The sequence below is a fragment of the Suricata suricatta genome, chromosome 14, assembly GCF_006229205.1.
Source record: "Suricata suricatta isolate VVHF042 chromosome 14, meerkat_22Aug2017_6uvM2_HiC, whole genome shotgun sequence".
NCBI lineage: Eukaryota > Metazoa > Chordata > Mammalia > Carnivora > Herpestidae > Suricata > Suricata suricatta.
The window spans coordinates 86719320-86745494 of NC_043713.1; the positions used below are offsets into that span (position 1 = coordinate 86719320).

The 26175-nt window shown below is 56.0% G+C and overlaps 1 protein-coding gene and 1 long non-coding RNA gene across 2 annotated transcripts in view; one reads left to right on the forward strand and one right to left on the reverse strand.

Annotated features, from left to right (window-relative positions):
* The window catches only part of LOC115278167 (transmembrane protein 132C-like), a 107899-nt gene that overhangs the window by 28587 nt on the left and 53137 nt on the right, over positions 1–26175 (forward strand). Inside the window, exon 2 of the mRNA XM_029922611.1 lies at positions 16980–17163. Within this exon, the coding sequence (XP_029778471.1) occupies positions 16980–17163 (184 nt within the window). The remainder of the gene's footprint in view (positions 1–16979; positions 17164–26175) is intronic.
* Positions 2384–5150, reverse strand: LOC115278168. Its single transcript, XR_003902732.1, has 4 exons — positions 4931–5150; positions 4271–4434; positions 3315–3706; positions 2384–3097 (listed from the first exon to the last, which is right to left on the reverse strand). It is a non-coding gene; the product is annotated as an uncharacterized LOC115278168 (long non-coding RNA).

Genomic DNA, 26175 nt, shown 5'->3' on the forward strand with positions numbered 1-26175 from the left:
AAGGTTGCATTTCAAACTATCTTCCCGCAGCGTCAAAAAATGGTTAATAGATACAGTAGCCAAATAAACCCTACTGCTACATGTTATAAATATATAGCGCCTGCTGAGGTGTAACTTATATACTTACACGGATATATTGTGATTATATAAACACAGCCTGGATATTATGAAGATATATTTAGCAGTATATAGTTAGCAATCTCTGACCCAGTTTGCAAGAATAATGCGGCTCTGTGGTGGTTAAAAAAAGGCTTATCAGCCCCAGGGCCAAGCAGGGCCGGCTCCGTGTCCCACTATTGCGTAAGCAGACAAGTGCACCTAATTGCGGTGCTTTTACGTAAACGGTCCTTACTGATGGGAGAGGCTTTCCCCGCACCTTCCTCTCTTCTCCTTCTTCTTCTTTCTTTTTAAGAGAAACAACCGTACCTCTCATGGGAAGAAAACTGTGCCCAGTGTCACAGTAACTGAGACGAAGCAGAAAGAGGCTGTTTCTTAGCAGGCCTGAAGGGACTCGGCACTGAATTGTCAGGAAAGCCCGGCAGGCGGGCGGGCGGGCTGGCCCCATGGTCCTGTTTGCTTCGCCCCCCACTCCTCTTCCTCCTCGGCGCAGCTCTGCAGCCTCGCTGGGCTCCCTTCCCCAGGGCGACAGGGAGGACCTTCCGGGCAGGTGCACACGGCTTCTGGGGGCCCAGGATTTGGGGGGAACAAGAAATGCAGTGCGAGGGCCCCCAGGCCGCTGGGCTGTGCTCTTTGCTTTTCTCTGAGGTCACTACCCACAGCTCCTCAGGCCACGGAGCAGAAAGAGGCGTGGGGGCAGTTTCTCAGCCCAGTCTGGTTCCCAGAACATTCCTTCTCGACGGTGGCGCTCACGGTGGATGTGGGCAGCCCTGAGCATCCGTAGACGCGCCCATAAGAGGCCTTGGGTTGGAGCACGCACGCGGTGACATCAAGTCACTCAGGTCACGGAGGCCGAAGGTGATCTCATGTCCCTGCTTCCTGCGAGTCCGTGTGATGGGCCGGGTCGCCGTGCGGCCTGGGGGCTCAGGGTCGCAGGGGTGCGCTCACTGGCCTTGCTCCAGGCCTGACCCCCTGTGAGATAAATGCGTGCAGGTCTAAGAAAACGGTGAGCCCGTTCATAGGGGAAGCACAGGGCAAATGAGGAACAAGCTACCGCGACTGGGTCAGAGGTCGTGCCCGCGTTCCGCATTTGACGTTTGGAGCCCATGCGGAAGGATGACCGAAATGAACGTCACGGCAACGGCTCCCGGCGCTGGAAGAGCGCGCCCCGGGTCAGAGTCTGTTGGAGGCACGAAAGGTGTGAGAACTCACTTCTTCCCGGTAAGTGAAGACCCCGTGAGGCGGACACCTTAACGGCTCCAGAGTAAAGACGAAGAGCTGGCCCAGGGTCTAGAGTCGCCGGAACTACAGCCCCAGCAGGAGGCAAGGGGCGGCTGTGACCCGCCTTCCGCGTGTACGGGTGTGTGGGTGTTTCTTGATCTAGTTACCGGTTTACTTACGAATCACTGGCGCTTTGCGAACCCCCTCGGGCTTCAGGCCCCCGGGCCCGGCCTGGTGTGTGGCGGACGGCGAAGGGAACGCAGGGCCTGTGTCTGCAAACTTGGGGGTCCGCCTGGTGCGGGCCCAGGTTCGCACGGACTCTACGAGGGCATCTGGGGAAGGGCCCGGGCCGCCGCCGCTGCCTGGCCGAGCTGCCGGGACTGCATGGCGGACAGGGATGCTGGCGTCGTGCTCCAGCAGGGGCCCCACGCTTCATGCTGGTTCCCTGCATGGAGAGGGGTCAGCAGGCTCCCCAGCCGGACAGCAAACACGGGCCGCTCTCCGGATGTGAGGGGCCGCTCTCCGGATGTGAGGCACAAAGGCAAGAGACCTCAGAAACAAAGCAGGAGTTAGCGGCATGTGCGGACCTCACCCGTCAGCCATCTCCCGGCAAACCACCTGATTCCAACCCCGAGGGGGCCTCCCTCGGCCCTCAGGATCAAAGCCACACCTTCCCATGGCTTGCATTGCTGTCTAGACCTCCGTCTACACATGCCCTCGCTCTGTCCTGCATGCCTCAGGGCCTTTGCACATGCTTCCCCTTCTGCTAGCTTGGCTTTAGCAAGCTCTACTCACTTCCCAGATTCCAGTTTCCGTTTTCTTGGTCTTCCCTGCCCCTCCCCACATCTCCCACCCCACTCTATAAGCCCCCGTGTGCCTCCTCATTGTAGTGTTTTGTCAGTTTATAGTCATAGATTCACATGACTCTTAATTGCCTGCTTTTAGCATTAATCCGGGAGGCTGGATGTGAAATGGGCAAACAATTCCCAAGGTTTGCTTGCTAGGCTTCCACAGATTCAACTGGGAAAGAAATGATGGACCCAAAGAGATTTAGACGATTTATTACTCAGTAGGGCTGGCAGCAGGCGCTCCGCACGCTGGGCAGTGTCCTGTCCCACCCCCGGGTCCCAGGCTGCTGTGGCTGGTGCCGCGGACTGAATGTGGTGTCCCCCCGGATTCAGCCGTTGAAACCTAACCCTGTGTGCCGGTGTCAGGAGAGGGGAGCGTGGGGCCAGGTGGTGATGGAGCTGGCGGCCCCGGGGGCCCCTCGGCCTGTCTGCCGTGTGACCAGGAGGAGGGTCCTCACCCCGGGTCTGCAGGTGCCTCAGTCTTGGACTTCCGCCTCTGGGACTGCGGGGAATGCGTTCCGTTGCTCACAAGCCCCATCGCTGGTACTGGGGCCACGATCGTGTGCTGCAGGCCAGCCCTGGGTGGGGCGGGGGGCACGCCGGGCTCACGAGGACACCTGTCCAGGCCTCGCCTGCTGCGCGGCGCTGTCTTCAGTCTCCTGGCCGGGAAGCTGCCTGCCCGCGGGCTCCAGCGCCCAGGGCGGCTTGCGCAGCAGGCGAGGCCGGCTGGGTGCACGGAGATGCTGGAATCGGCCCCTGACAGGGACACAGAAGGGGTTTCGCTTGGCACGACTCCCCGGGGCTCCGAGGGGCTGCCTGACGCCCGGACACAGGACGGCCTGGGTCGATGTCCCCTCACCAGCGCGGCCTTGGGCAGGGCGCCTCCACGTTCCGCACCTCGGTTTCTCCATCTGGAAAGTGGGGATAGCGACGCTGCTCACCTCAAAGGGGCTTTATGAACACCACGTCGCCCTGTGAAGTGCTTGGAACGGAGCTGGGCGCTCGGCCAGCTCGGCGGAAGTGCCACCTGTTCCTTGTCACCGTGACTCCCGTGGGCCCTCCCGGCTCAGCAGGGCCCCGCTGCTGTCCCCCCGGACCCCTGCCCCAGGCTGAGTGGAAGGCGCTTACACTCACTGCTCCCGACCTGGGCGGCTCTGGTCATGTTACGTCCTCCTCGCCGGCCCCGGTGGCGTCCGCTCCAGCCGTGGGGCTGGTCTGTCCCCTCCCCGTCGTCTGGCCTGGCCCCAGCGCACCTGCTCTAGAAGGAAACCTCCAGCAGAAGCAGGGTCTCTGTTCCTGCCCTGCCGGGTCCCCGGGCTCCTCATGAACGGCCTTGTACAGCGCAGGTGCTCATGGCTCTTGGTGGGGGCGTCCGCGTGGCACTCTGCAAACGGAGGTGGCCGGAGACCTCCCGGCCTGACCCTGCAGGGCACGGGCCCCGGGGTCGGGACCGTCCTGCAGCGAGGCCCGTGAGCGCTGTATCATCCAGCTCGCGGCAGCCCTCTGTCCAGGGACTGCACCTAAACGGAGTTGATTCTAAGATGAAATTGCAGCCTTTACGCTGATTTCTCGAAGGACACGGCTCATTTCTGCATCTTTACTCTGTCTTCCCGCGGCTTCCAGATGCCTGCGAACGGCTGTTTCCAAACCACGGGTCCCCTTGGGTCGCCTCCGCTAAACACCCACGGCTTCCAAGCCTTTGATTTGAACCCCCTCCCCCCAGCTCTCCGCAGCGGCTGCCCCAGGGACCCGGGTTCGGTGTGGCCGCGTCCCTCACGTCCCGGGAGGGAGAGAGCGCGCGCCAGCACCCGGCAGAGTGGGAAATGCTGTTTGGACCCTCTGTCTGTTTCTGCATCCGCTGCGCCCCCCACCCCCACCCCCGCCTGGCTCTCCTGCCGTGTCTGGGGACGGCCCACAGGGGACACTCTGCTCGCGGCGTCTGCCTGCCTTTGAAGCCTGCCCGGGGGTTGGAACACAGACGCCGTTTAGACACGGGAGCGTGGGACGCGGCTCCCCGGTAACGTGCGGGAGGCGGGGTGCCCCCAAGCCCCGCGGCGCCCAGGCTCCGGCTTCCGCGATCACACCTGGTGGAGCGGAGGCGCCGCTGGGCGCGGGGAGACTGAGGCCCGGGGAGAGGCCCGGGGTCAACGGGCGTGCTGGACCTGGCGGCGGCCGCCAAGCTAGAGAAACCGGATCTGGGTGACGAAAGCCACAGAGGTCACAGGATGCTCCGAGGCGGGAGGAGGACCTGGGAAAGGACAGAACCAGAGAAATTCGGGGGAGGCACGGCAGGGCCAGGAGCCGGAAAGGCCAGCCGTGGGCGGCCAGAGCGCCGCCCTGACTGGGCTGGCCCTTCTCGTCTCTTGCCACGCGTGTTGGCCAGGTCCCAGCAGACGGAGGGGACGATGGAGGCTTCAGCGCCTTCATCTGGGGGAGCAATTACCACGGTGTCTACCCCTGCGCTCCCGCTCCAGCCCCGTGCTCCGCCTTCCGTACAGGACCCCCCACGATGCCCCTCCCCCTCAGGGGCCCCTTGCCGGCTCCCCCAGGTCCCCACCCCCACACTCGCTCTGGCCTCGGCTCAGTCTTTCGGGGAAGCTTCTCCAGGCCCCTCGGGTCACCTCTCCGATCCCACAGTACAACCCGCCTCAGGGGAAGCGCTTTGCCTTCCTCGCTCCGCATCCGCCAGCCCCGAGCCAGGCTCCCAGCAGGGACCCGGTGGGTTCTGTTGAGAGAGGACCTACCTTGTTCTGAGGACGGAGCCGGGCAGCCTGCAGAGCCCCAGGGAACGGGGGGGACGTTCTGCTGAGCTGGGGTGTGCGCGGGGGCTTTGGGAGACTGCAAGCCGGCTCACGGCCATTCCCTGCCCTCCCGTCACTCTGTGACCCTCCAGACTGGACAGTTTCCAGGATCCCATGCCCGCCGGGTCCCGGCTGTGCTTCTTGGGCGGAGGCCCGGGCGAGAGGCTCGGGCGAGAGGCTCCAGGAAGGAGGAGGGAAGGGGGCGGGGCATCTGGTGCTGTCTGTGCCTCTGACGGTGTCTCGGGCACTGGGTCCTTCCCCATGACGCAGGGCCACCGGTGACCCGGCTCCTGGGGGCCCACCCCCACCCTCTGGCCCCTGTGGGAAGACCTTCTTCCCCATGCTAATCTCTCGGTGCTTCCCCAACCCCTTGCCCTGTCTGCCCGCCCAGAGGCTTTATAACTACAGTTAAACCTCCTCCCCGACCTGGCGTGGGCTCGATTTTCTGACTGATGAGCACAGAGTAAGGAGCATCCGGGAAACCGACTCCTTCCAGGGCTGAGCTTCCCACAGCACTGGGAACCCCGGGCAGAGCGGGTGCAGGGGACGCCGGGGCCCCAGGAGAGCGGAGGGGTGGGGCGGGGGGGCGGAGGCTCGGGCCACCCAGGCCTCTTCTGCATCCACACGCTGGACAACTTCGTCCTCTTGCTGCTGCTGATGATGATGATTTTGCTACAAAAATAAGTCTTTATACTGAAGCTATTCCCTTTAGACAGCAAAAGACAGTAACCCTTTCTTCTCCACCCTGGCTGCACCTAGGGACGCCCCAGGAAGATTTATGAGGAAAAAAAAAAATGATTTCCCCTCTGTCGCTTCCAGACTCCGTGTCCTTGCTGGGACAGACCAGCTGGATCTGAAGGGGCGAGAGGAGAAGCTGTGTTGTAAAAGGCACTGGGGCTTTGTGGACGTGTGGATTGCTGCGGGTCGCGTCGGCATTTTAACAATGTTTGTTCTCCCAGTCCATAGCGGAGCGGCCAACGTGAACAACTCGGGAAGCTACAGCTGCTGGCGAGGAGGTGGAGAGACGGCCCCCTCTTGCAGTGCCGGTGGGGATGCAGACTGGTGCACAGTGCGGAGGCTCCCCCAAAAGCTAAAAATAGAATTACCCTACGACCCAACAATTGTACTACGAAGTCTTTATGCAAAGGAGACAAAAATGCTTATGCAGAGGTGCACATGCATCCCAGTGTTCATAGCAGCACAATCAACCAAGTCATGGGAGAGCCCAAACGTCCATGGACGGATGAACGGATGAAGATGTGTTTATATGCACAACGGAGTCCTACTCGGCAGTCAGAAAGAGTGAAATCCTGGGGGCGCCTGGGTGGCTCAGTCGGTTAAGTGTCCGGCTTCAGCTCAGGTCATGATCTCACAGTTCATGGGTTCGAGCCCCACATTGGGCTCTGTGCTGACAGCTCAGAGCCTGGAGCCTGCTTCAGATTCTGTGTCTCCCTCTCTCTCTGACCCTCCCCTGCTCACGCTGTCTCTCTCTATTTCTCAAAAAATAAATAAAAAAACATTAAAAAAAAAAAAAAGAATGAAATCCTGCCATTCACAACAGTGTGGTTGGAACTAGAATGTATTAAGCTAAGTGAAATAAGTCAGGCAAAGAAAGATATCATATGATATCATGCCTATGAGGAATTTAAGAAATAACACAGATGAGCAGAAGGAAGGGAAGGGAAAATAAGATAAAAACAGAAAGGGAGACAAACCACAAGAAACTCTCAAATGCAGAGAGCAAACCGAGGGTTCCTGGAGGGGAGGCGGGGGGGGGGATGGGCACCGAGGAGACACTTGTTGGGAGCAGCGCTGGGCGTCGTATGGAAGCGATGAATCACAGGGTCCCACTCCTGAAACCAGTACTGCACTGTGTGTTAACTAATTTGAATTTAAACACATAAATTGAAAGGAAAAAAATAAAAGCGTTGGTGTCACATCCAAGCTCACGAGGTGATTCTATCACACAGCCGAGTCTGAGGGCAGTCGGTCAGGGATCGTTTGTGTAGCTGTTTCCTGAGGGGGCACTGTGGGCCCCCCAGGGAGGAGGGAAGTGAAACAGCAGCAGTGAGACTCCCTCCTCACCTCCGGCACAACCCGCCTGCTCGGAAAATGGAAAATGCCACGGCGGCCGGAGCTGCCGTCGGGGACCCGGGAGGAGCAGAGAGGCCCCCCGGGGTGGGGCATCTGCCTTCACTCTGGTCAGCCTCCTCCTGTGTCTTTAGCCAAGTACCTGGGGAACTGATACCGGGTTTGGGGGAGCTGCTCGTGGAGATCCGGAACCCACTGGGGACGCGGCGCTTTCACTCCGTGCCCGTGGCGTCGGAGGCCGGGTGGGCACAAAGCAGCTGCTCAGTGACCGTCTGATGGACGGACCGCCTGGTACTGTGCAGAGCATGCTCACCAGTGTGCAAGTAAACCTCCCTGTCCCCTCCGGTTCCTTCAATGTGAATGGTTCCCGCTGCCACCGAGACCCTCCACTCATCAATTACAAACATTAACTGTGAATTATACTTTTGCATAGTTAATTCAGCCTCTCATTATGTATTTAGTGGAGCTCAGCAGGCATAAAATTCAATAGCAAGCTTTGGAGCAGATCCAGTTTCTGTCTTCTGTGATATTTGGAAAATGCGAAGTGTTACTAGTGGACCTCAGAGCGTGTCTTTCCTGGAAGGTCTCCAACGGGCTTTGCTTTGGGCTTCGCTCTGGGAAGGAGTTCAATCCTTCTGGGAAGGCTGATAGCTTCAGAGGATGCGTCTGTCCCCCCGTCTCCACCAAGCAGAGTCCTCCTCCCCGCCAGAGGGGAAATTAATATTAACCTGACCAGTGGAAGGAAAGAGAAGTGTGAATATCAGTGCCCTTGGCTCTGGAGCGATCACTCATTCATTATTCATTCAGCAAATATTTATTGGGCACCTCTGACGGTCAGCGCTGTCATGTGTCAGGAGGGTAGCACAGTGAGCATTAAGGAGAGGGAGGCAGATGGTGAACAACCAAGTCCATCTAAATGTCTAACGTGTCATGTGGTGATACAGATAAAGAGGCTGAGTGAGCCGTGCAGGACAGGGTGAACGCTGTGGTGGGTGATGTCCGGGGGAGGCAAGTGCAAAGGCACTGGGGTAGAAAGAAGCTTGGTGTCTTTGAGTGACACAAAGGAGGCCAGAGGAGGGAAAGACTGGGAAGAAAATGGTAGACGAGGAACACGGCAGGGGGAGAGAGACACTGACGGCTCAAGATTTGGAGGATGAAAGCTGCTTCCCAATCGCTAATCCCACGGAGAGGCTCGGAATTGTCCGTCAGTGCACGTTTGTTGTGGCATATTCAACGTCCGCGAACAGCGGCACTGGGTGGGTTCCCAATCTGCCAACAACCCCAGTGTGCAAAACAATATATACAATTCTACTCCTTCATCGGTCCCGGCGCCTGAAGCCCCCCTTTCTGATGCACGGCAGGAAAGGGAATCGCGTGGATTCCAAGCTTGCTGGGGCGTTTCACCTTCCAGCACAGCCCGTCAGTTGACCGAGCTTTGCCTGATTTGCCTGAGGACGAGCACAGGCGGGTGACCGTGGGCTATGGAATCAGGTCTTCAGGTAGAGGTTCCGTCCTCTGGCCGCCTCCACAAGGATGCCCTCCGGTGCTGGGGGTGGTCATTGTTGATGCTGATGTTCACAAAGCTTCCATGTCTCCAGCTGACCTCTGAGTGCACCCCAGACGCCCCTTGTAGGAGACCGAGGCCAGGCCGGGGTCTGCCTCTGTGGACTGCCATCGGTGGCCTTCAGTAACCTTCCCTGGAACTCGGTGACACTCCCACCACTCCCTTGCACCACCCAGGGCCTGTGGAGGCCAGGTATCGTGCCAGGTGCCTCCTCCCCTGCCGCTCGCAGCCCAGGCTGCTTCTGCTCAGCCTCCGCCTAGCCTGGCAGGAGAGCCCAGAGGGTACTCCGAGGTCTTGAAAAAACTGTCAGAGCCCACATCCCTTCTCTGTTGCTGTTTAACAAACTGTCCCAAGTTCACGGTCCTCAAACAACTGTTCTATCTCATAGTAAACAGGACATCCGTGGGCAAGTCCTCTGTTGGCTTTCCCTAGACTCTCTCATGGAGCCAAGCGTATCCGGTGCAGCAGCTTGGAGCTAGGAAGGCTGGGCCTCTCTCTCTCCATGCGTCTTGCATCTGGGCATCCTCACCACCCAACTGGATCAGAAGAGATGGACTCAGTGCTTGCCCCTGAGGGCAGGGGCCACCGTGGTGCCCACCGAATGCTGAGAACCTCAGGATGCTGTACGGCTCCATCCCTCTCCTGCCCAGACCTCCACGATCCTCTTGGCAGCTGTATTTCTTGAAGGGTGACCTAATTTAGCTAAAGTGTCATCTGCTCGCCAGTTGATATGTCGTACATTCCTGGTGTGTTAGGTTCAGGAAACTGCAGCCTGCATGGAAAATAGAAACGGGCCGGAATGCACGTCCACAGTGGAGGCTCTGCATGGCCCAGGAATCCCCGGAGAGAGTGGGAGTGGGGCAGGAGCTCACAGAGATCGAGAAGAACTTGACACCTTCCTGCTCTTTCTCCTCACCTATCAAGGGCTCTGCTTGGGCCACAGTTTTGTTCAGCCTACCTGTGACCCTCTCCTAGACCCCAGTTTATTTTACTAACTGGATTAGTTGTCAACAGTTACACAGCTGTGTGCCAGGCTCCTAGGACAGGCTAAGCTTGCACATTTATCTGCCTAATTAGGCACAACGCCCTGCAAGACCAGAGCGTATATCCCCATTTCAGAGATGAGGACACTGAGACATGAGTAATAAGAATAATGACCCCAGGCTAGGTGTGGGAGTCGTATCCGAGGCTTTGCCTCCAAAGCCCGGGCTCACACTCACCCTTCATGTGGCAGCAAGGAAAATAAGTGACAGGCTACGCTCCACCCACGTCCAGGGGCAGAGCGGATGTGAACCTGACACCCAGGAGGGACAGTTGGGTCAGAACCTGGGGGACTTGGGTAGGGTCCATTTTCTGCCCACCTGCTGCATTCAGCAAACCCCAGGAGGACAGGTTTGCAAGTCCTTCCGGGTTACTGAGCAGCAGAAATATGATAGGAATAATAACTACTACTTGGCAGATAGTTGTGACTGTGTTCTAAGCTCTCATGTGTGCTATGCCATTTACCCCTGCAACAGCCTCATGAGGTTGGCTTAGCATGGATCTAGAAGCTGATTCTTTTTTTATGTTTTTTATTTATTTTTGAGAGACAGAGACAGTGTGAGCATGGGAGGGTCAGAGAAAGAGGGAGACGCAGAATCTGAAGCAGGCTCCAGGCTCAGAGCTGTCAGCACAGAGCCTGACACAGGGCTTGAACCCACCAACCGCGAGATCATGACCTGAGCTGAAGTCAGATGCTTAACCAACTGAGCCCCTCAGGTGCCCCTCAAGAAGCCGATTCTTACAGAGGTGAAGTCAGTGGTTCTCAAACCTTGCTGTGCATTAGAATCACCTGGAGAGTCCCTCAGAATTCTGGGTTTTACTCCAGACCAACGAAAGTGAGATTCTGGAGGTGGGGCTCAGACATCAGAATGTTTCTAAAGCTCCTCCAGCAACTCATTCAATATTGCCGCCAAGGCTGAGAACTAAGGGTTAAGTAACTCACCTGGGAGCATTCCCAGCCCCGCTAAAGAGCAAAGTCAGAATTCAAACCTGTGTGTCTGATTTCAGAGCCTGAGTTCATAACACCTACCCAGTGCAATTGCTGTCGAGACACTTGTAAGTAATAATTTACAAGTAAAATGCTTGGAAATCACAGAGAGAGAAAGTTTCTGTGGGTAGCTGTGATTGCTGATGCTGTGGCCGCACATTAAAATCACCTGAGCTTTAAAAAGACTAGTGTCCAAGTGCTACCTCTTGAGATTCTGATTCCATGGGTCCGGATATCAATTTTTCTCTTACTCCCTCCAGGTGATTATAACATTCAGCCAAGTCTGAAAGTCCTGCTTTACAGGAAGAGAAGGCTTAGATTATGTCCACAAGGGCTGCGATGCTCCTTGAAGCAGTGTCGTTGGTATTAATGTGAGCACTCACTTCCCACTTCCCTTCATACATGTACCTGCTCCTGTCACATTTCAGGCTTTGGGGACTCAGATAAGGAGAAGGTAAATGCTTCTTTTTTAAATCCAAACTCCTAATCTAGTTCAAGGGTGCTTGGAGACAGGGCAACCTTCCAGGCTTTTCTTCCCCCATCTGCCCCTCACTGTTAGCATGCATCCTGAATTCTGTCCTGCATGTTAATTGTAGAGAGCAAGGATGGAAGATGAAAGATCTTTCCTCGCTGCCCGTGCATATTGTAGGGTGTGTTTTCTCAGCCATTCAGGGATCTCCGCTCAGCCCTGGGAATGTAGGCTTCATGATGCAAAAACAATCAAAAACAGTAGAAACTTAGTTGTGATGTCATCATTTTTGATGCCAAAACAACTAGTTTTGTCCCAGATTCTGGTCTTGTAAGTTTCCTTGGCTCGCACCTACTCTCCAGGTCTTTTTCTCCACCCTTTTTAGCAACTTTGAGGCATCTGGTAAGTTCCCTTTTCTTGGCCAGTAAACCCAAGGTGATTTCTAGTTTTTTAAATGTTTACTTATTTTTGAGAGAGAGACAGAGAGCCAGTACATGAGCAGGAGAAGGTCAGAGAGAGGGGGAGACACAGACTCCGAAGCAGGCTCCGGGCTCTGAGCTGTCAGCACAGAGCCTGATACCCAAGATGATTTCTGTTGCTTGCAGCTCGCATCCTGAACTGATATCCTTCAGCACCACGGAGAGCTCTCAGAGCTCAGCTCTGCGTCCCTGTTGACACTGGGGTCAATGCGATCACCTAATAAAGTCTTCCTGGAAGGGAAGAGGGTGTCCCTTGCCTTCATGAAATTCACATGAAGTAGAATACATAAAATAAAAGCCTGGCCTGAATGACTCTGTTCTCCCGGACTGGCTTTCCTATTCTAAGGTTGATTTCTTCATTCTGTTAGCCTCATTTCTTTCTGTAGGCATTATGCTGTCAGCGGTGGCTGATGAAATCCCTTACACCCCATACTGGGGAAGGAAAGTCCTGACAGTGTCTTAACACACTCCCCAGACTCCATTTTCTTACAAGATAGAGTTCAGTCGCTAAAAGGTTTGGTAAATTGGGTTTCTACTGGTCCAAACTTTATTATGACTATTGGGGGAATTTATTTGTTTTTGAGTAAGAGCTTTTTTTAAGCCAATTTTGAACATTTCTTTCAAGAGTTACTGCAATAAATCTACACTATTGATTTAGCAAGTGGTGGTTCTTGGGCACTCTCTGGAGTCACTTAAGTGTTTAAATTCCTCTCTTTATTACTCCAACAGTATCATAAGCCCCAGATGGGTAGACATGGAGGGCTCTCGGTCCCTTCAAGACAAATGCTTAGCAAAGATTTCAATTGGCTCAGGACGCAGAAGGGCACTGATGACAGACAGAACTGCAGACAGATTTCTTTGGTCTCCATCTGCCAGCGAAAGGTGTCACACCGTGACATCGTGTCTGACAGAGACAGCTATGGAGAAAATGCAAATCAGAATGAATCCCAGATTGCAATGAATAGGGGAGAATAGCATCTCTCTGGTGGCTTGTTGTCAGGGACTCCGGGGCCAGCCCTAAGGGGCATATTTTAAAGGTGGCTTTAGGCAGTCAAACCTCAAGTCACTGAGAACAAATGCAGTGTCACGTCGTGTTAAAAACGAGAACAGCTAACATTTGCTGATGTTCGCTAGTGTGAGACTGTTCTAAGTTCGTGAGACCTATTTGCTCATTTGCTTATCCTCACCCCAACTCTATGAAGGGGGAAGGAGTCACATCTCCTGTTTGCAAATAGGGAAAAGGAGGCTGAGTCGCCCTAAGGTGCCCCGATGGGAGAGTCAGAATTTGAACTCAGCACCCACAGTGCGATCGTAACACTTGCTGTGTTTCCTTGGCCGAGCCACGCATTACTGTCTTGGTTCTAACCCCCTGGTTCCCTCCTCCCTCCTTCTATCTCTCGCCTCTTCCTTCCTACTTTGTCCTTCCTCTACTCCTTCCCTCATGCCTTGTTTTCTTCTCCATCCTTCAAATAAGTACTTATTGGAGGCCCAATATTACAATATGTAAGGCTGGAGCTCCTTTTGGTGCTGCAGGGAGGATGTTAGGGACCACCTCCAGCCCACGGCCACCATCACCACTGCCTCTGGGTGTGCTAAGGGTCCTGGGACCACAGCTCGGACATCATCTCCCTGCATCCTCGTCAGGGCCAACACCTTCCAGCTCTGAGCGTGGTGCTTCTATGAAATGCTGCCTCCACAGCACAGCGAACCATCTTCCTAAGCCAGAGGCTGCAGACTGGCAGCCGGCAGAGATGCCGTTTTGAGCTACATCATGGCTAAAAGGTTAAGGTTCTTATATTTTAAAATCATGAGATTTCATAGAAAAACTCCAGAAAAAAAACCTTCATGATCCACAAGGCAGCAGTTGGTGGGAGCAAAGTGGGCATTCAGATGAGCAGAGCCGGGACCGCAGCCGCCGTATGGCTTTCTCCCCTAAGTGCCCCTAAAGTCTCCCATTCCAAACTATGGTGCTGGGTATACCACATTATATAGATTTTAGAGATGAAACAGGCAGAAGCCATGTGGGGTGCGGGAGAGTAGGACGAGGCACAATCCCACAAAAGTGAACCAACGAAGGTGTTGATTCTCTCTTCCCAAACGAATTCCTCATGGTGAATCAGAATGTCTACTCCCGAGCCTCCCTGGGGTGCGTCTCGCTGTTGGGCTGGGCTCACCTGGCCCCTTCTCCCTCACCCGTTCCCGAGATCCCTGCTGACGCAGGCCAGCTTCCCCTTCTCTCCGTCTGAGGTCTCCAGCCTCCTGCAAAACTGTGCCAACCTTCTGCCCCAAGCAGCACCCCGATGCTATGCTGACCCGGGATTGTGCACAGCTCCAGGGAAAGTTGGAGGTTCCCCCAAACTGTGACTTCTAATTATTTTTCCATCTTGAAACCATGAGTGAGCCTGCCCAGGCATTGCCTTCCCCCTGTGGTCGAGTGCAAACACCCTTCCGGGTGCAGAAACACCAGAACATCTCTGCTCTGACACTTGTGCAAAATAGAAACGGTAATTACCTCCGAAAGGGTTTTTATTGGGATATGAAATAGTACATGCATGGGACCTGGTCCAGGGCCTGGTATCCAGGGGACACTTCATACACAGTGGCTTGTTGTTTTTATTCGTTTTAAAATTTTTTTTAATGTTTATTTATTTTTGAGAGACAGAGCATGAGTGGGGGAGGGGCAGATAAAGAGACCCAGAATCTGAAGCAGGGTCAGGGTCTGAGCTGTCAGCACAGAGCCTGACGCGGGGCTCAAAGTCACAAACTATGAGATCATGACCTGAGCCGGACCAACTTAACCAGCTGAGCCCCCCAGATGCCTCATTGTCTTCATTCTTCCCTTGTGGTTACCTTAGGAAAGTAACCCCAGTGCTCGCAAAAACCAAATAACATGATATCTTTAAAGGTCACGAAGGCAAACTCTGCTTCTCTTTTCTCTTGTCCGGCATCGCTGCCACCCGTGCACGCAATGGCAGTGGGAGAGGACGCAGCCGGGGTGTGAGGAGAGCCTGGAGAACGGGAAGGGCATCGTTTCAATCCTCTAGATGACACAACTTAGTCTCAGTAGGTGGTGTCACTTGTGATGCTCAAAATAGAGTTTTCTAAGAAAAAGAAGATGGGTGTAGGTTGAGGCACATTGCAAACTCTAGGCGATCCCAGTGGGGCCACGAAGGGACCACTGGGGCTTTTTCTCATCCATCACTTAGAAGCAGAGTCCCTCAAGCAACCACTGGATGTCTCCAGCGTCCGCAGCCCATACCCAGCTCTGCTGATGAAGGAGATGCCCAGGGGGGTGTTCTTGCTAAGAGAGCAAGGTCAACCCCCTGAAATAAAGCCATGGCTGTCACCCAGGGAAGCGACAGACTGGACCAGAGCAGGTGGGAAGGATCCCTGGGCCTGAGTCAAGCAGACTCAGAGCCCTGCCTGCTTAGCGGCCGGACCACGTACGAGTCTCTTAGTTTGGAAACACTCCAGACTCCAGACACTCCGTCCTCATTTTCCAAGGCAAGTCATTCGTCCTTGAGATCACACAGCTCATGGATGGACGCACCAGACTCTGGACCTCCCAACCCTCATCACCTCCTCCCCCAGCTGCTGAGCAGGGCTGAGGGTGACGAGCTGGAGACTTAGCCTTCTGACTGCTGAGCAAGCCCCCCTGAGACTGGGCAAGTGTGTCCTTATCACCCCAACAACGGAAAAGGTTTCTCCAGCAACTCTTCATAGTGGCACTGGCATATGTTTGGGTACAGGGTTTTTTAAGTGTATTTATTTATTTTGAGAGAGAGAGAGAGAGAGAGAGAGAGAGAGGGAGAGAATCCCAAGCAGGCTCTGCCCCGTCAGCGCAGAGCCCGGTGCAGGGCTTGAACTCATGAACCATGAGATCATGACCTAAGCCAAGATCAAGAATCACACACTCATCTGCCTGAGGCACCCGGTGCCCCGGGGATGCAGATTTTACGCAGACTTGTTTCCTTCTCAGTGTGCTCTGGAAAGCTCCCTCGACTCTTCTGGAAATGTGTGGCCTTCCCAGGGGATGCCAGCCTTCCACACTGCGGTCTGCTGCAGCACAGGCAGGAGCGCCCAGCCCCTGGGTGTGAGCATTAAAGACCCTCAGGCCAGCTCTCCAGCCACCAGAACCCTGCCTGCCCTGAGACCCCGCTGCGTGCCTGGGGAGCCTCCTTCCCGCCTGTTTCCACCAATATGGATGCTGTCGATTCAGCGGCTCCAGAAAGCTCTCCAGGTCCCCTTTCTCTGACCTCCTGCAACAAGGCTGGTGAACGTTCCCAGTAAAAGTGTAAATGACACTTTAGGCTCTGCAGGCTTTCCGCAGCCTCACACCGGGACTCGACCGCCCCTGCAACACGAAAGCAGCAGAGGCGAAACGTAACGGTTTACGAAAACGGGCAGCACGCTGGACTCGACTCACAGGCCGAGGTTTGCCGACCCCCGACCTGGCGAAACGGGCTGGGTGTCTCGTGAGTCCGCACTTGACCTCCAGCTGCCGTGGAGAGCACGGTTCAGGGATCCGGAGCGGCCGCCTTCACTCTGACTCTGTGTGGTCGGGAGCAAGCCATTTCCCCTTCTGGGGCCTTCTCTGCATCGTCTGAAAAACGAGGTTCCCACGCCGGCTGGGGCGAGCTTGCTAAAAAGACACGTGTCCGGGGCCACCTGAAATTTAGGGTATTGACCGGCATGCTTCGTTGGGGACCACAGAGTCCGTTAGCTAAGGAGCCCCTCGGTCGAGAAAGAAGAGGCCGTGTTGAGGTGTGTGAGGCAGCTCCTAGCAACGAGGCAGCCAGAGTGAAACGGGTGGAGAAAGTGACCGGGGGCCTGTTAGCGTGGACGCTCCGCTCCTGCCTGGAACTGTCACTCCCCCATAGCTCATCGTATCCCTGCCTGGTCCCCCACCCGCTTCAGCCCTGCATCCAGGTGCCGAGGCCCCTGCTGGGAGTGTCGGCCTCTACAGGACAGGAGAGACGCCAGGGTGGGTCAAGGTGGTGAGAGCCAGCTGCCGTGACCGGCTCGCCCACCAAACTCCACTGAAAGGGAGTCTCTTCAGTTCAAAGGTCCCCCAGGCTCCTTCCGCAGGGGTGAGGCTGCTGGATTCACCCTTTGTCTGAGGAGCTGGTGCAAATCAGCCCAGATACCTGTTAACACCTAGCCTTTCAGACTCTGGCCGATTCCTCCCTCATGGGTGCTGCTCCGTCCCAGCCCCTGCGTCCCTGATGTGGAGGCGGCACCCACGCCCACACGCCGTCCCCGACAGGCGGCTGCTTTCCCCTTAGACACGAGACGAGTCACAGCCCGACCTCTCAGGGCACTCAGTCCGCTCAAAGCCATTTTCCTTCATTCCCTTCCAGAAGCAGCAGCTCGTTCAGCGAGGTCGTGCGGATGAACTTTGAGATAGCCAGCTTCAGCAGCCTGTCGGGGACGCAGCCCATCACCTGGCAGGTGGAGTACCCGCGGACAGCCACCACGGACACGGCCGTGTCCGAGATCTTCGTCAGCCAGAAGGACCTGGTGGCCATCGTCCCCCTGGCCACGGTAAGCCTGGCGGAACCACGCCTGTCCCCTGGGGGCCTCCCCTCTGTCTCAGGATGTGGCTGCTGCCAGTGTCTCGGGGGCGCTGACACCTCCCTGTGCCTTGGGGGAGGGCATTGCCATCAGCCCGGCCTTTCTCAGCCCCGTTACTGCCCTGTGACCCTCACCAGACTCGCTGCGGCCCGTTCGCATTCATCACCAGCCTGGTTCTCCTCTAGTTGTGCCGTTTGTTTTACCTGTTGTTTTCTGCTCCTTTGATTTTGTTCTCATACATACAGTGTGGTCTTGGCTTCAGGCACAGAACCCAGTGATTCTCCCTTTACATATGACACCCGGTGCTCGTCCCAACAAGTGTGCTCCCTAATGCCCACCCCCCATCGATCCCATCCTCCCCCGTCTCCTCCCCCATGCCCAGGAACCCTCAGTCTGTTCTCTGTATTTAAAACCCTCATAGAGTTTGTCTCCCTCTCTGTTTTTACCTTATTTTTCCTTCCTTTCCCCTATGTTCCTCTGTTGAGCTTCTTAAACTCCACATGAGTGAAATATGATACTTGTCCTTCTCTGCCTGACTTACTTCACTTAGCATAATACACTCGTGTTCCATCCACGTTGTTGCAAATGGCAAGATTTCGTCCTTCTCCATTGCTGAGTAGTATTCCATTGTGTACATAGACCACATCTTCTTTATCCGCTTGTCATTCATTCATTTGGGCTCTTTCCACAATTTGACACAGTGACCAATGGCCTGCTAGCATGAGACACCATAAACATTGGGGTGCATGTGCCCCTTCGAATCAGCATTTTGGTGTCCTTTGGGTAAATGCCCAGCAGTGCAATTGCTGGGCCGTAGGGTAGTTCTGTTTTTAATTTTTTTAGGAACCTCCATTCTGTCCTCCAGAGTAGCTGCACCAGTTTGCATGACACCAACAGTGCAAGAGTCTCCTTTAAAAAAATATTTAATGTTTATTTATTTTAAAAGAGAGTGAGTGAGTAAGGGAGGGGCAGAGGGAGAGGGAGGAAGAGAATCCTAAGCAGGGTCCACAATGTCAATACAGATCCCGACATGGGACTTGAACTCACAACCATCAGTACGACCTGAGTCAGAATTAAGAGTCTGATGCTTAATTGACCGAGCCATCTAGGTGCCCCTCGCTCCTTTTTTTATAAGGAAGCATCTGGCCACTCTGTATGTTAGTCAGGTAAGTGAGGCAAGGCTGCCACCCCAGAAACCGAGGCACTCAACACAACACAAGTTATTCTTGCTTATATTTCTTGGCTTAAATGGCCGGGGGCTCTTGTAGCTACAACAGGAACACGTGGCCATCATGGTCTCTGAGACAGAGGAAGGGGCATGTGGAAAGTGACATGTGAGGTTCTCTAAGCGATGGCGTGGAAATGACATGGATTCTTACACACACGCATGGCTGGTCATTGGGCGTCCCGTGGCCCCGCCAGATCTGCAGAGGGCTGGGTGACCCTGGCGCGAGGCAGGTCAACGCATCATCGACCCACATGGATTACAGCGCAAACCCAGGCCGTGACTTCTGGCTCGGCCCCATGGCCTCTGGAAAGGAGCCAGGGAAAGGAAATGGTGAGCAGCTAGGTGGTGATTCTGCTCCGAGGTCACTCGCTTGCATCTAGCGCTCCGGGACCACGTCCAGGGCCATCCCTGAGCTCAGCTCCGCTCCACATAAGGACGCTCTGCCAGGGGGCCCGAGAGGATGGCATCCCACAGGCGCCTGCAGAGGACTCTGAAGTTCAGCTACCACTGTCTTTGCCAGAATTCTCCCTCCCTCCCGCAGAGCCTGGTGCAGATGATGTAAAAACCAATTTCTGCCCCACTTGGGGTAGGCAGGCTTCACTGACCCCAAGTTGGGAAACACATCAGTTAGGATTCTTGGGGTTGCATGTGACCGAACTCCACGCAGCTGGCTCAAGCACAGTGAGAATCTACCGCTAGTGTGACCCAGGGTCCAGGATTCGTCCTGGCCTCACGTTCACCCGGTCAGGACTCCCCACCGTCTCCAGGACGGTTTTCCTGTGCCTCGTGGCTTCCCCCGAGTCTACGCAGCTGAGTCTCCTGCCAAGTGGTTCAAGCCTCGAGCCCAGGACACAAGAAACCGGGAGGAAGGTCTCGTTGCCAGGACTGCCCTGTGGGGTCCTGCTGGCTGCCCGAGGCCGCCACCGCGGCAGGGACGTGACACGCCCAGAGTGTGTACGGGCTGGAGCTGACGCCGAGGATGTCTCCTGCCCCCTCCCCACCCTCCCCCTCCGCACCGGCACCTCATCACCTGAGAGTCCGTCTGGCCTCCAAAGCCGTCCTTCCCACCTGTGCGTGGGAGGCGGCCGGTCCCCATCTCTCTCCCCCGAGACAGACAGGAGTCAGCACATACCTCTTCCCGCTCCCGGGCCCTCCCTCGGGCCAGCTCAGCCGAGCACAGCGCCTCCACGGCCCCCGCCGTGTCATAAGGCTGCACTCGCCCCCCAGGGACCCCGGCCGGACGACATGCGCGGTGGTGCCGCGCACCCTGCTGCGTCTCACTTCCCCACCCCTGATGGATGTCGTCCGCACCTCACAATAAGCCACTGGCAACGGAATCCTGGGAAAACCCGGACCAAGACACGCTCAACCCCACAACCCACATGAGTGTGAGAGCACAGCGCTTTCCAGACTGTTTCACCACAAAACAGGAGAATGGACACCGGGCAGCAAACAAGACCCCTGGCCCCTTCTAATATTTGACAGGGGAGGAGGTTGGAATGCCTTTCCCCCTTTTCCAAGCAATGAAGCCACTCTGTGCACAGGGACTCCACAAACCACAGCCCCAGGGCCGAACCCAGCCTGTGCTTGCTTCTCTAAGAACGGATTTACGGGAACGCGGCCACGCCCGCCCATCCCTGGTCTGTCCATGGCCATTTCCACTGGACACGGGAAGAAGCAAGTAGTTGGGGCAGGTGCTGAGGGGGTCCCCGCACCCCTACTGTCAGCCCTTTCTGGAAAAAAGCATGCCAACCTCTGCTAGAGAAAACCCGGACGCACCCCCGACAAACTGAGTGACGCGAAGGCAGGTGGGGACCAAGCGTCAGCGGGGATTCCGTGGCACAGCCACGGTGACAGACCGGGTCTCTACAAGACTTAAAACGCCACTGCTCTCACACTACTGTTATCAGGTGCCTTGTAAGAGCTTGGAAGCAAACGTGCTGAGTCCAGGAAAGAGATCGGGCAGAGCCCTGTTGGTTACACAGACTGCCCACCCGACCCAGCCCGACCTAAACGTGGCTCCTGTATAGTAAAAGGTCTAGGAAAGCTTTCTCACTAATGTGCACTCAGACCACCTGGAGATTTTCCTTGGAGGCAGAAGCTCATTCAGCAGGTGTGAGTTGCGTATTTTGAAAAGGTCCTGAGTTGCACCAGACCACACGTTGAGTGCCAAGGATCCAGTTAGCAAGATTTGTCATCTGGGAAGGTGGTGTCTGTGTGTCCCTCCCGGTTAGAGTCACTGTGCAGGAGGCTCTGTTGGCAGGGTGGCCCTGGGCAGCGCCATGCTGACATTTTCATAGCATCCCAACCAGCAGGAGAAGAGCAAATGCCTTCATGCCAACACTCAAGACGATGTCCTGGGACTGACTCTGATTAGAACAGATTGGCTCGGCGAGGTCACGTCACCAACCGGAAGCCAATCACTGAAGCCAAAGGACGTGATGTTCTGACCTGCCTTCCCGGAGCAGGTGCAGCCGAGTCAGACTGAGAGCTGGTGGGCATGGTACGTGATGGGAAACTCTGGCTGCCACCGGAAATGGGGGAAGGGACAGACTCAAATCTTCCCTCACTACAGAAGGTATTATCCACCCCCAGGACCTGGGAGTGCGTTGAGGTTGAAGAATGATTCCTCCTGACTTCGCATGTCCAAGAATAGGCATCAACAATGTATAGCCCACGGGCCAAATTCAATCTGCTGCCTGCTTTGTGTACACCGTGCAAGCTGGGAATGGTTCATATATTTCCAAATAGCTACATTTTAAATAGTTATATAAGGAGCATTTTAGCATGCTCCATTTTGCCTCTTGACTGGCACCCTAAAATACCTTCTATCTGGTCCTTTAGGGGAGAAGTTGGCAGACTTATGACATGGAGTGTCAACATGAGTCCTAAGGTGTAAGAGCCGAGCTCCTACCCTCCCGAGTTTAAACAGAGAAGGTATTCAGGGGCCCCTGGGTGGCTCCGTCCATTAAGTATCTGACTCTTGATCTCAGCTCAGGTTATGATCTCATGGTTCATGAGATTGAGCCCCCCATCAGATTCTGTGCTTGGGATTCTCTCTCTCTCCGTCTCTCTCTCCCCCTTCCCCACCTTGTGCTATCTCTCTCTCAAAATAAATTAATAAACTTAAGGCCATATAAAAATACAGAAGGCATTCAGATATTGTGAAAAGTAAAATCATGATAAAGCCATGAGGTATTATTTTGTCACACTTTCCGAGGGACAAGAAAGCCCTCTTTGTAGCGAGATGTGATTATTGGGTTGTCGAGTTTCGGTAAATGCCGTTCGCGCAAGGTGCATGTCAGACCAAGTTGCGAGTGACTGTGGGTGAATTCAAACTGGCTTCACCCAAACGGTCCCTGACGGCCCCACACGTCTGCACTGGGCACGGACGGATGGCCGTGCTCCTGGGAGGTCATCCCCACAAGGTACGGTGTCACCTCCGCTGTGCAGGGCACGTCGAAAGTTGGGGACTGTGGCGACAGTAACCCGTGAGTGAGGCAGTTTGGGTCTTAGTATTGTCAAAGTTTTTTCTCTCTCTAGAATGAGCCCCACTACAGTTTAAGCGGCCAAAGGGTAACTTACTGGACGTAACGAGCAAATATAACTCCCGCTTGATTGGGAGCTGAGAAATGTGTTTCCGGGAAGTCAACAAGAAGCGCGTCCTTCGCTTCCCTGTCAGCAGCGGCGAGTCCGCTGGTCAGGTCTGGGGGATAATGAAGTGAAGTGTCCCCGTGGTCACTCCTTCTAAAGAAAAGCAAACGTCAGGCAGATGAGATAGAGGATGACTGGGTGGGAACGGTGTCTCAGTGGGCACATTTCTCACCATAAAACCGGGGCTTCTCACCGGCCTTCCTAAATCCAGGGGGACGCTGGGATGCAGGGACGCTCCAGGACCCGCCGGACCCTCCCAGCTGCCGGCTCCCTCCAGCTCCCATTGGGTCCTGAGACGGACAGGAGGCTGCAGCTCTCCTGCAGGGGGAGCCGTTGAGGCGCCACCTCCAGAACCACACTGCCCCTTGGCCCTGCTGGGTGTGGGGAGCACTGACCCCCTTTCCCGCTCCCTTGGAGGCAGGAAAGCCCGGGTCTCACCCTCTGGCCTCAAGCGTCCCCTCCCCTCCAGCCCCCGCCCCTGCCTCTGCCCAGTCTGTGCCCACTTTAAGCCGGGGACCCGGAGGGGATGGACGCAGAGAGCCCCCGGGGGCAGCCTGGGTCGGCACGGCCCCCCAGATGAGGGAGCCTTGGGGGCCAAGAGGTGGTGAGGTTCAGTTCTGTGGCCTAAGAAAAGAGGACCCACGTCACCAGCTGGAGCCCGGCGAGCTCATCCAGACAGAGCCCTGCAGACAACGGGCTCGGTGAGCTGGCAGGGGTGCAGGGGCAGAGGTCTCTCTTCGAGAATAACGGGGCAGCAGAAGGCACCCTGGCTCACTCCACGCCCTGGTGACGTGCGGGCCACAGCGGATGTTCACTGTGGCGGGTCCTGGGAGGCGGGAACTGACGGGTGTGGCTCCCGGGGCCGGGGAGGGGGCGGCAGACAGCGGACAGGTAGGTATTTCCTAGGACAAGACCAGGTAACAATAAGGTGCTGCTGTGAGTTCAGGTGAGGGAGGGAAACCCCTCACGTGGGCGGATACAGGGATGGACCCTCTGCTACAGGACTGACCAGCGAAGTCCCAGACTGAGTTTCCTGGCAAGATTCGCCCCCAGATTTGAAGAGGTTCGTGTCCTCTGCAAACCTAAGATGCAGTAATTTTCCTTGACTCCTGAAACATGGCGGGAACTTGGGTTTTATTTATTTTTGTCTTATATCAAGCTTTCAAGATTCCTAGAATGTCTCTACATCTCTCTGCATAAAATCAAATTTAAAATCAAGTAGCTGTGGCCAGGGCTGTTTAAAGGAGAGATTCCTACTTGTTCGCAAGTCTGCAGAGTGACGATTACCTGATTACCTCTCCGGGACACCACAGAGACTCATTAAGGTCTGAGAAGTCCTGGGGGCCCCTGGTCAAGTGCAGGAGCAGACTGTGGGGGGGAAGTCGGCAGCAGTGCCCCCCCGCTCTGCTCAGCTCTGGGCCCAGGACGGGGAGGTGGCCTGGCCTCTGTGGACTGCAGCCCCCAGCCCCCCTGGACCTCTTGCGTCTGGTGGGCTCAGCCAGTGGGAGGCACCACGGGAGACGGGACAGAACAGACAGAGACAGAGGGAAATGTCATGGGCCAAATTATGACCCTGAAAAGCCGTGTTTTCATCCTAAATTCCTTCCGGTCCACCTTGTCCCTCCCCATCCTGCCACAAGTCCGCCAGAGACGTGGTCTTCCCCGCTCCCCACTCCTGTCCTGCTGGGGAACCTGTCTTCCCTCTGGGCTCCGCAGACCGGCTGCCTTCTCTTGCCCGTGGATCTGGGGCTCCTCACAGCTCCCGGCCTCTCCGTCCCTGGCTACTTCCTTCGCTCCCGCCCATGGCTCTGTGGGGAGCCCTTCACCCCACACGCTGCAGCCCACCCCTTCGAGGGGCCTCCCATTTCCAGCCAGGACCCCAGGCTGCAGGCTCCGGCTCCCTCCAGCTCCTCCCAGGGAGCACAGCGCGAAATCAACACAGAAGGCACAGGGTGAAGGGATAGCCTGGGGTCTCTGAACCCCATGGCTGGATTTCTAGCCGCCAGCGTCCCCCTGGCAGCTTTTCCGCGCCCCTTCCCTTGCTGAGCCCAGAGGCCCAGGCTCGGGGAACGGGATGGGCATTAACAGGCAGCCGGCATGGCAGGGACGCCCTGGGACCCGCCTGTCCATCTACGAGTGATGAATGACTTCGCTCCGCGTCGGGCCGTGGGGAAGTGTGTCGGCATGTCCTCCGGGACCCAGACGGCTGCAGCCGGCATTTCAAAGCACCGAGAGACATCGCCTTTGACGGGGATGGGAGAATATTGTTTTTAAAAGAGACAATAGATAAATAACATTCTATTGTTTTCCAGAAACATCCTATCCTGATACTCATGCCCCTCTTCCAACTTGGAAATTCCACAGCGTGACGCGTGACAGGGTTGTGAGGGCGGCTTCAGGGCTCTTGGGCGATTGAAAACGTCCCCGGGGCCGAAAATAACCGTCTGGGCTGGATACGTGCTTCCTTGTCACAAACGGAGGTCTGCTGTGGAATTCAATTTAGAAGCGCCCCTCCTTCCAGGCGGCTGGCACGGGGCTCCGTCGACCGAGCGGGTCTGTGGCTCCTCCGAAGCTGATTGGACTTGGCTGGAATGTTTTCGGGGTCACCGGTTCATTGTCCGATGAATGTCCCCTGGCCACCACCCGCCACGGAGGAAGTGCTCAGACCGCGGGCCTGGGCAGCGTCGGCGTTCCCACCGGGGTCGCCAGCAGCCGGGCCGGGTTTCCCCAGCAGGAAGGGACGGGCACCATGGAGGGATGTTCGGGCCTCGTCCCGCTTTATGCTTCTCATTATTTTACTAAAACTTGTGCGTTCAACGTTAACGATCATGTGGGTTCACTGGGGGTAAGAGACAGAGGTGGGGAGCACAGAAGCAAGAGGGAGAAGAGAAGAGAGAACTCATCCATCACCCCAACGTGAACACCGGCGGGAAGGCTGAGAGCAGCAGGAGCCCTGGTCCTGGGAGGGGCGCCTGGACGGACCCCGCCCCACGGCGCTGGCCGCTGCACCCCCTCTGCACACCAGCCTCTCACCTGCCGCCACGCCTAATATTTTCCCTGAGTTCAGGATAGGATAGGAGTTGGCAGTTTGCCTTGGGAGCCAGGTGTCTGGGCGCGGATCTCAGCGCCGCCTCTGAGAGGCTGAGTGGGACCTTGGACAATGGCTTGACCTCTCTTGTGCCTCTGTGACCTGGCCCCACGTGACCCTTCAGGACTCGCCCGCTGTCCCCCGTTTCAGTAAGCTCCCTGGAAACTTCTCCTCATAGTTAAAAGGCTGCTACGTCAGTAGGTATTGAAGCAGCATTTACAAATCACCTTCCAGTAAATACGCGTAGTTACTAGGGGAATGTTCACCCACGGGCCCATTAGAAGCATCTCGGCTGGAGGTCAGGGCCACGGTGGGGGCAGGGAGCGCACACTCATCGGAGAGGAGGCCACCGGCCCCTCTTCCCTGAGGGCTGAGCCCCCAGCCATCCCACTGCACTGGCAGAAAATTAGGCCTGGGGAGGGGACCCTACAGAAGACCCCATGTCCCCCCGGGGCTCCTCGGTCCCCTAGGGGCCCTCAGAGATTTAGGCAGGCAGAGGGACATCTGCAGCTTCGTGTCAGGGAATCTCTCCTGGAACTCAGTGTCTCTCCCATAAGGACTCAGGTCACGAGCCCCGTGTTCTTGGCCCACACCACCCAGCTCATTACACAGATTTCCATCAAACTGCAGCGGACACGGACATCTTGAAATATCACTCACACTTTTCGCTGATTTGAAATTATGGTCATTTTTACACCCAACACTAGATCTTATGACTTAGTGCAGCAATGCAGAACATGGATTACTAGATCTGAAATTACTTTCCTTTGTAAGCCTGTGTTATTTTATGCATTTAAAAATGTATTCTGAGAAGGGCTTCTTAGACCTCACCAGCCAGACAGAGGTGCCCGTGACCCAAAACGGGCTAAGAATTGTTGCCATAGGGAAGTAAATCTATACCCCAGCCCCTCCATCACCCAGCCCTGGGGGATGAGGGAAGCCCCGCCCCTCCACTACCCAGCCTTGGGGGAGAAAGGAAGTCCCGCCCCTCCATCTCCCAGCCCTGGGGGAG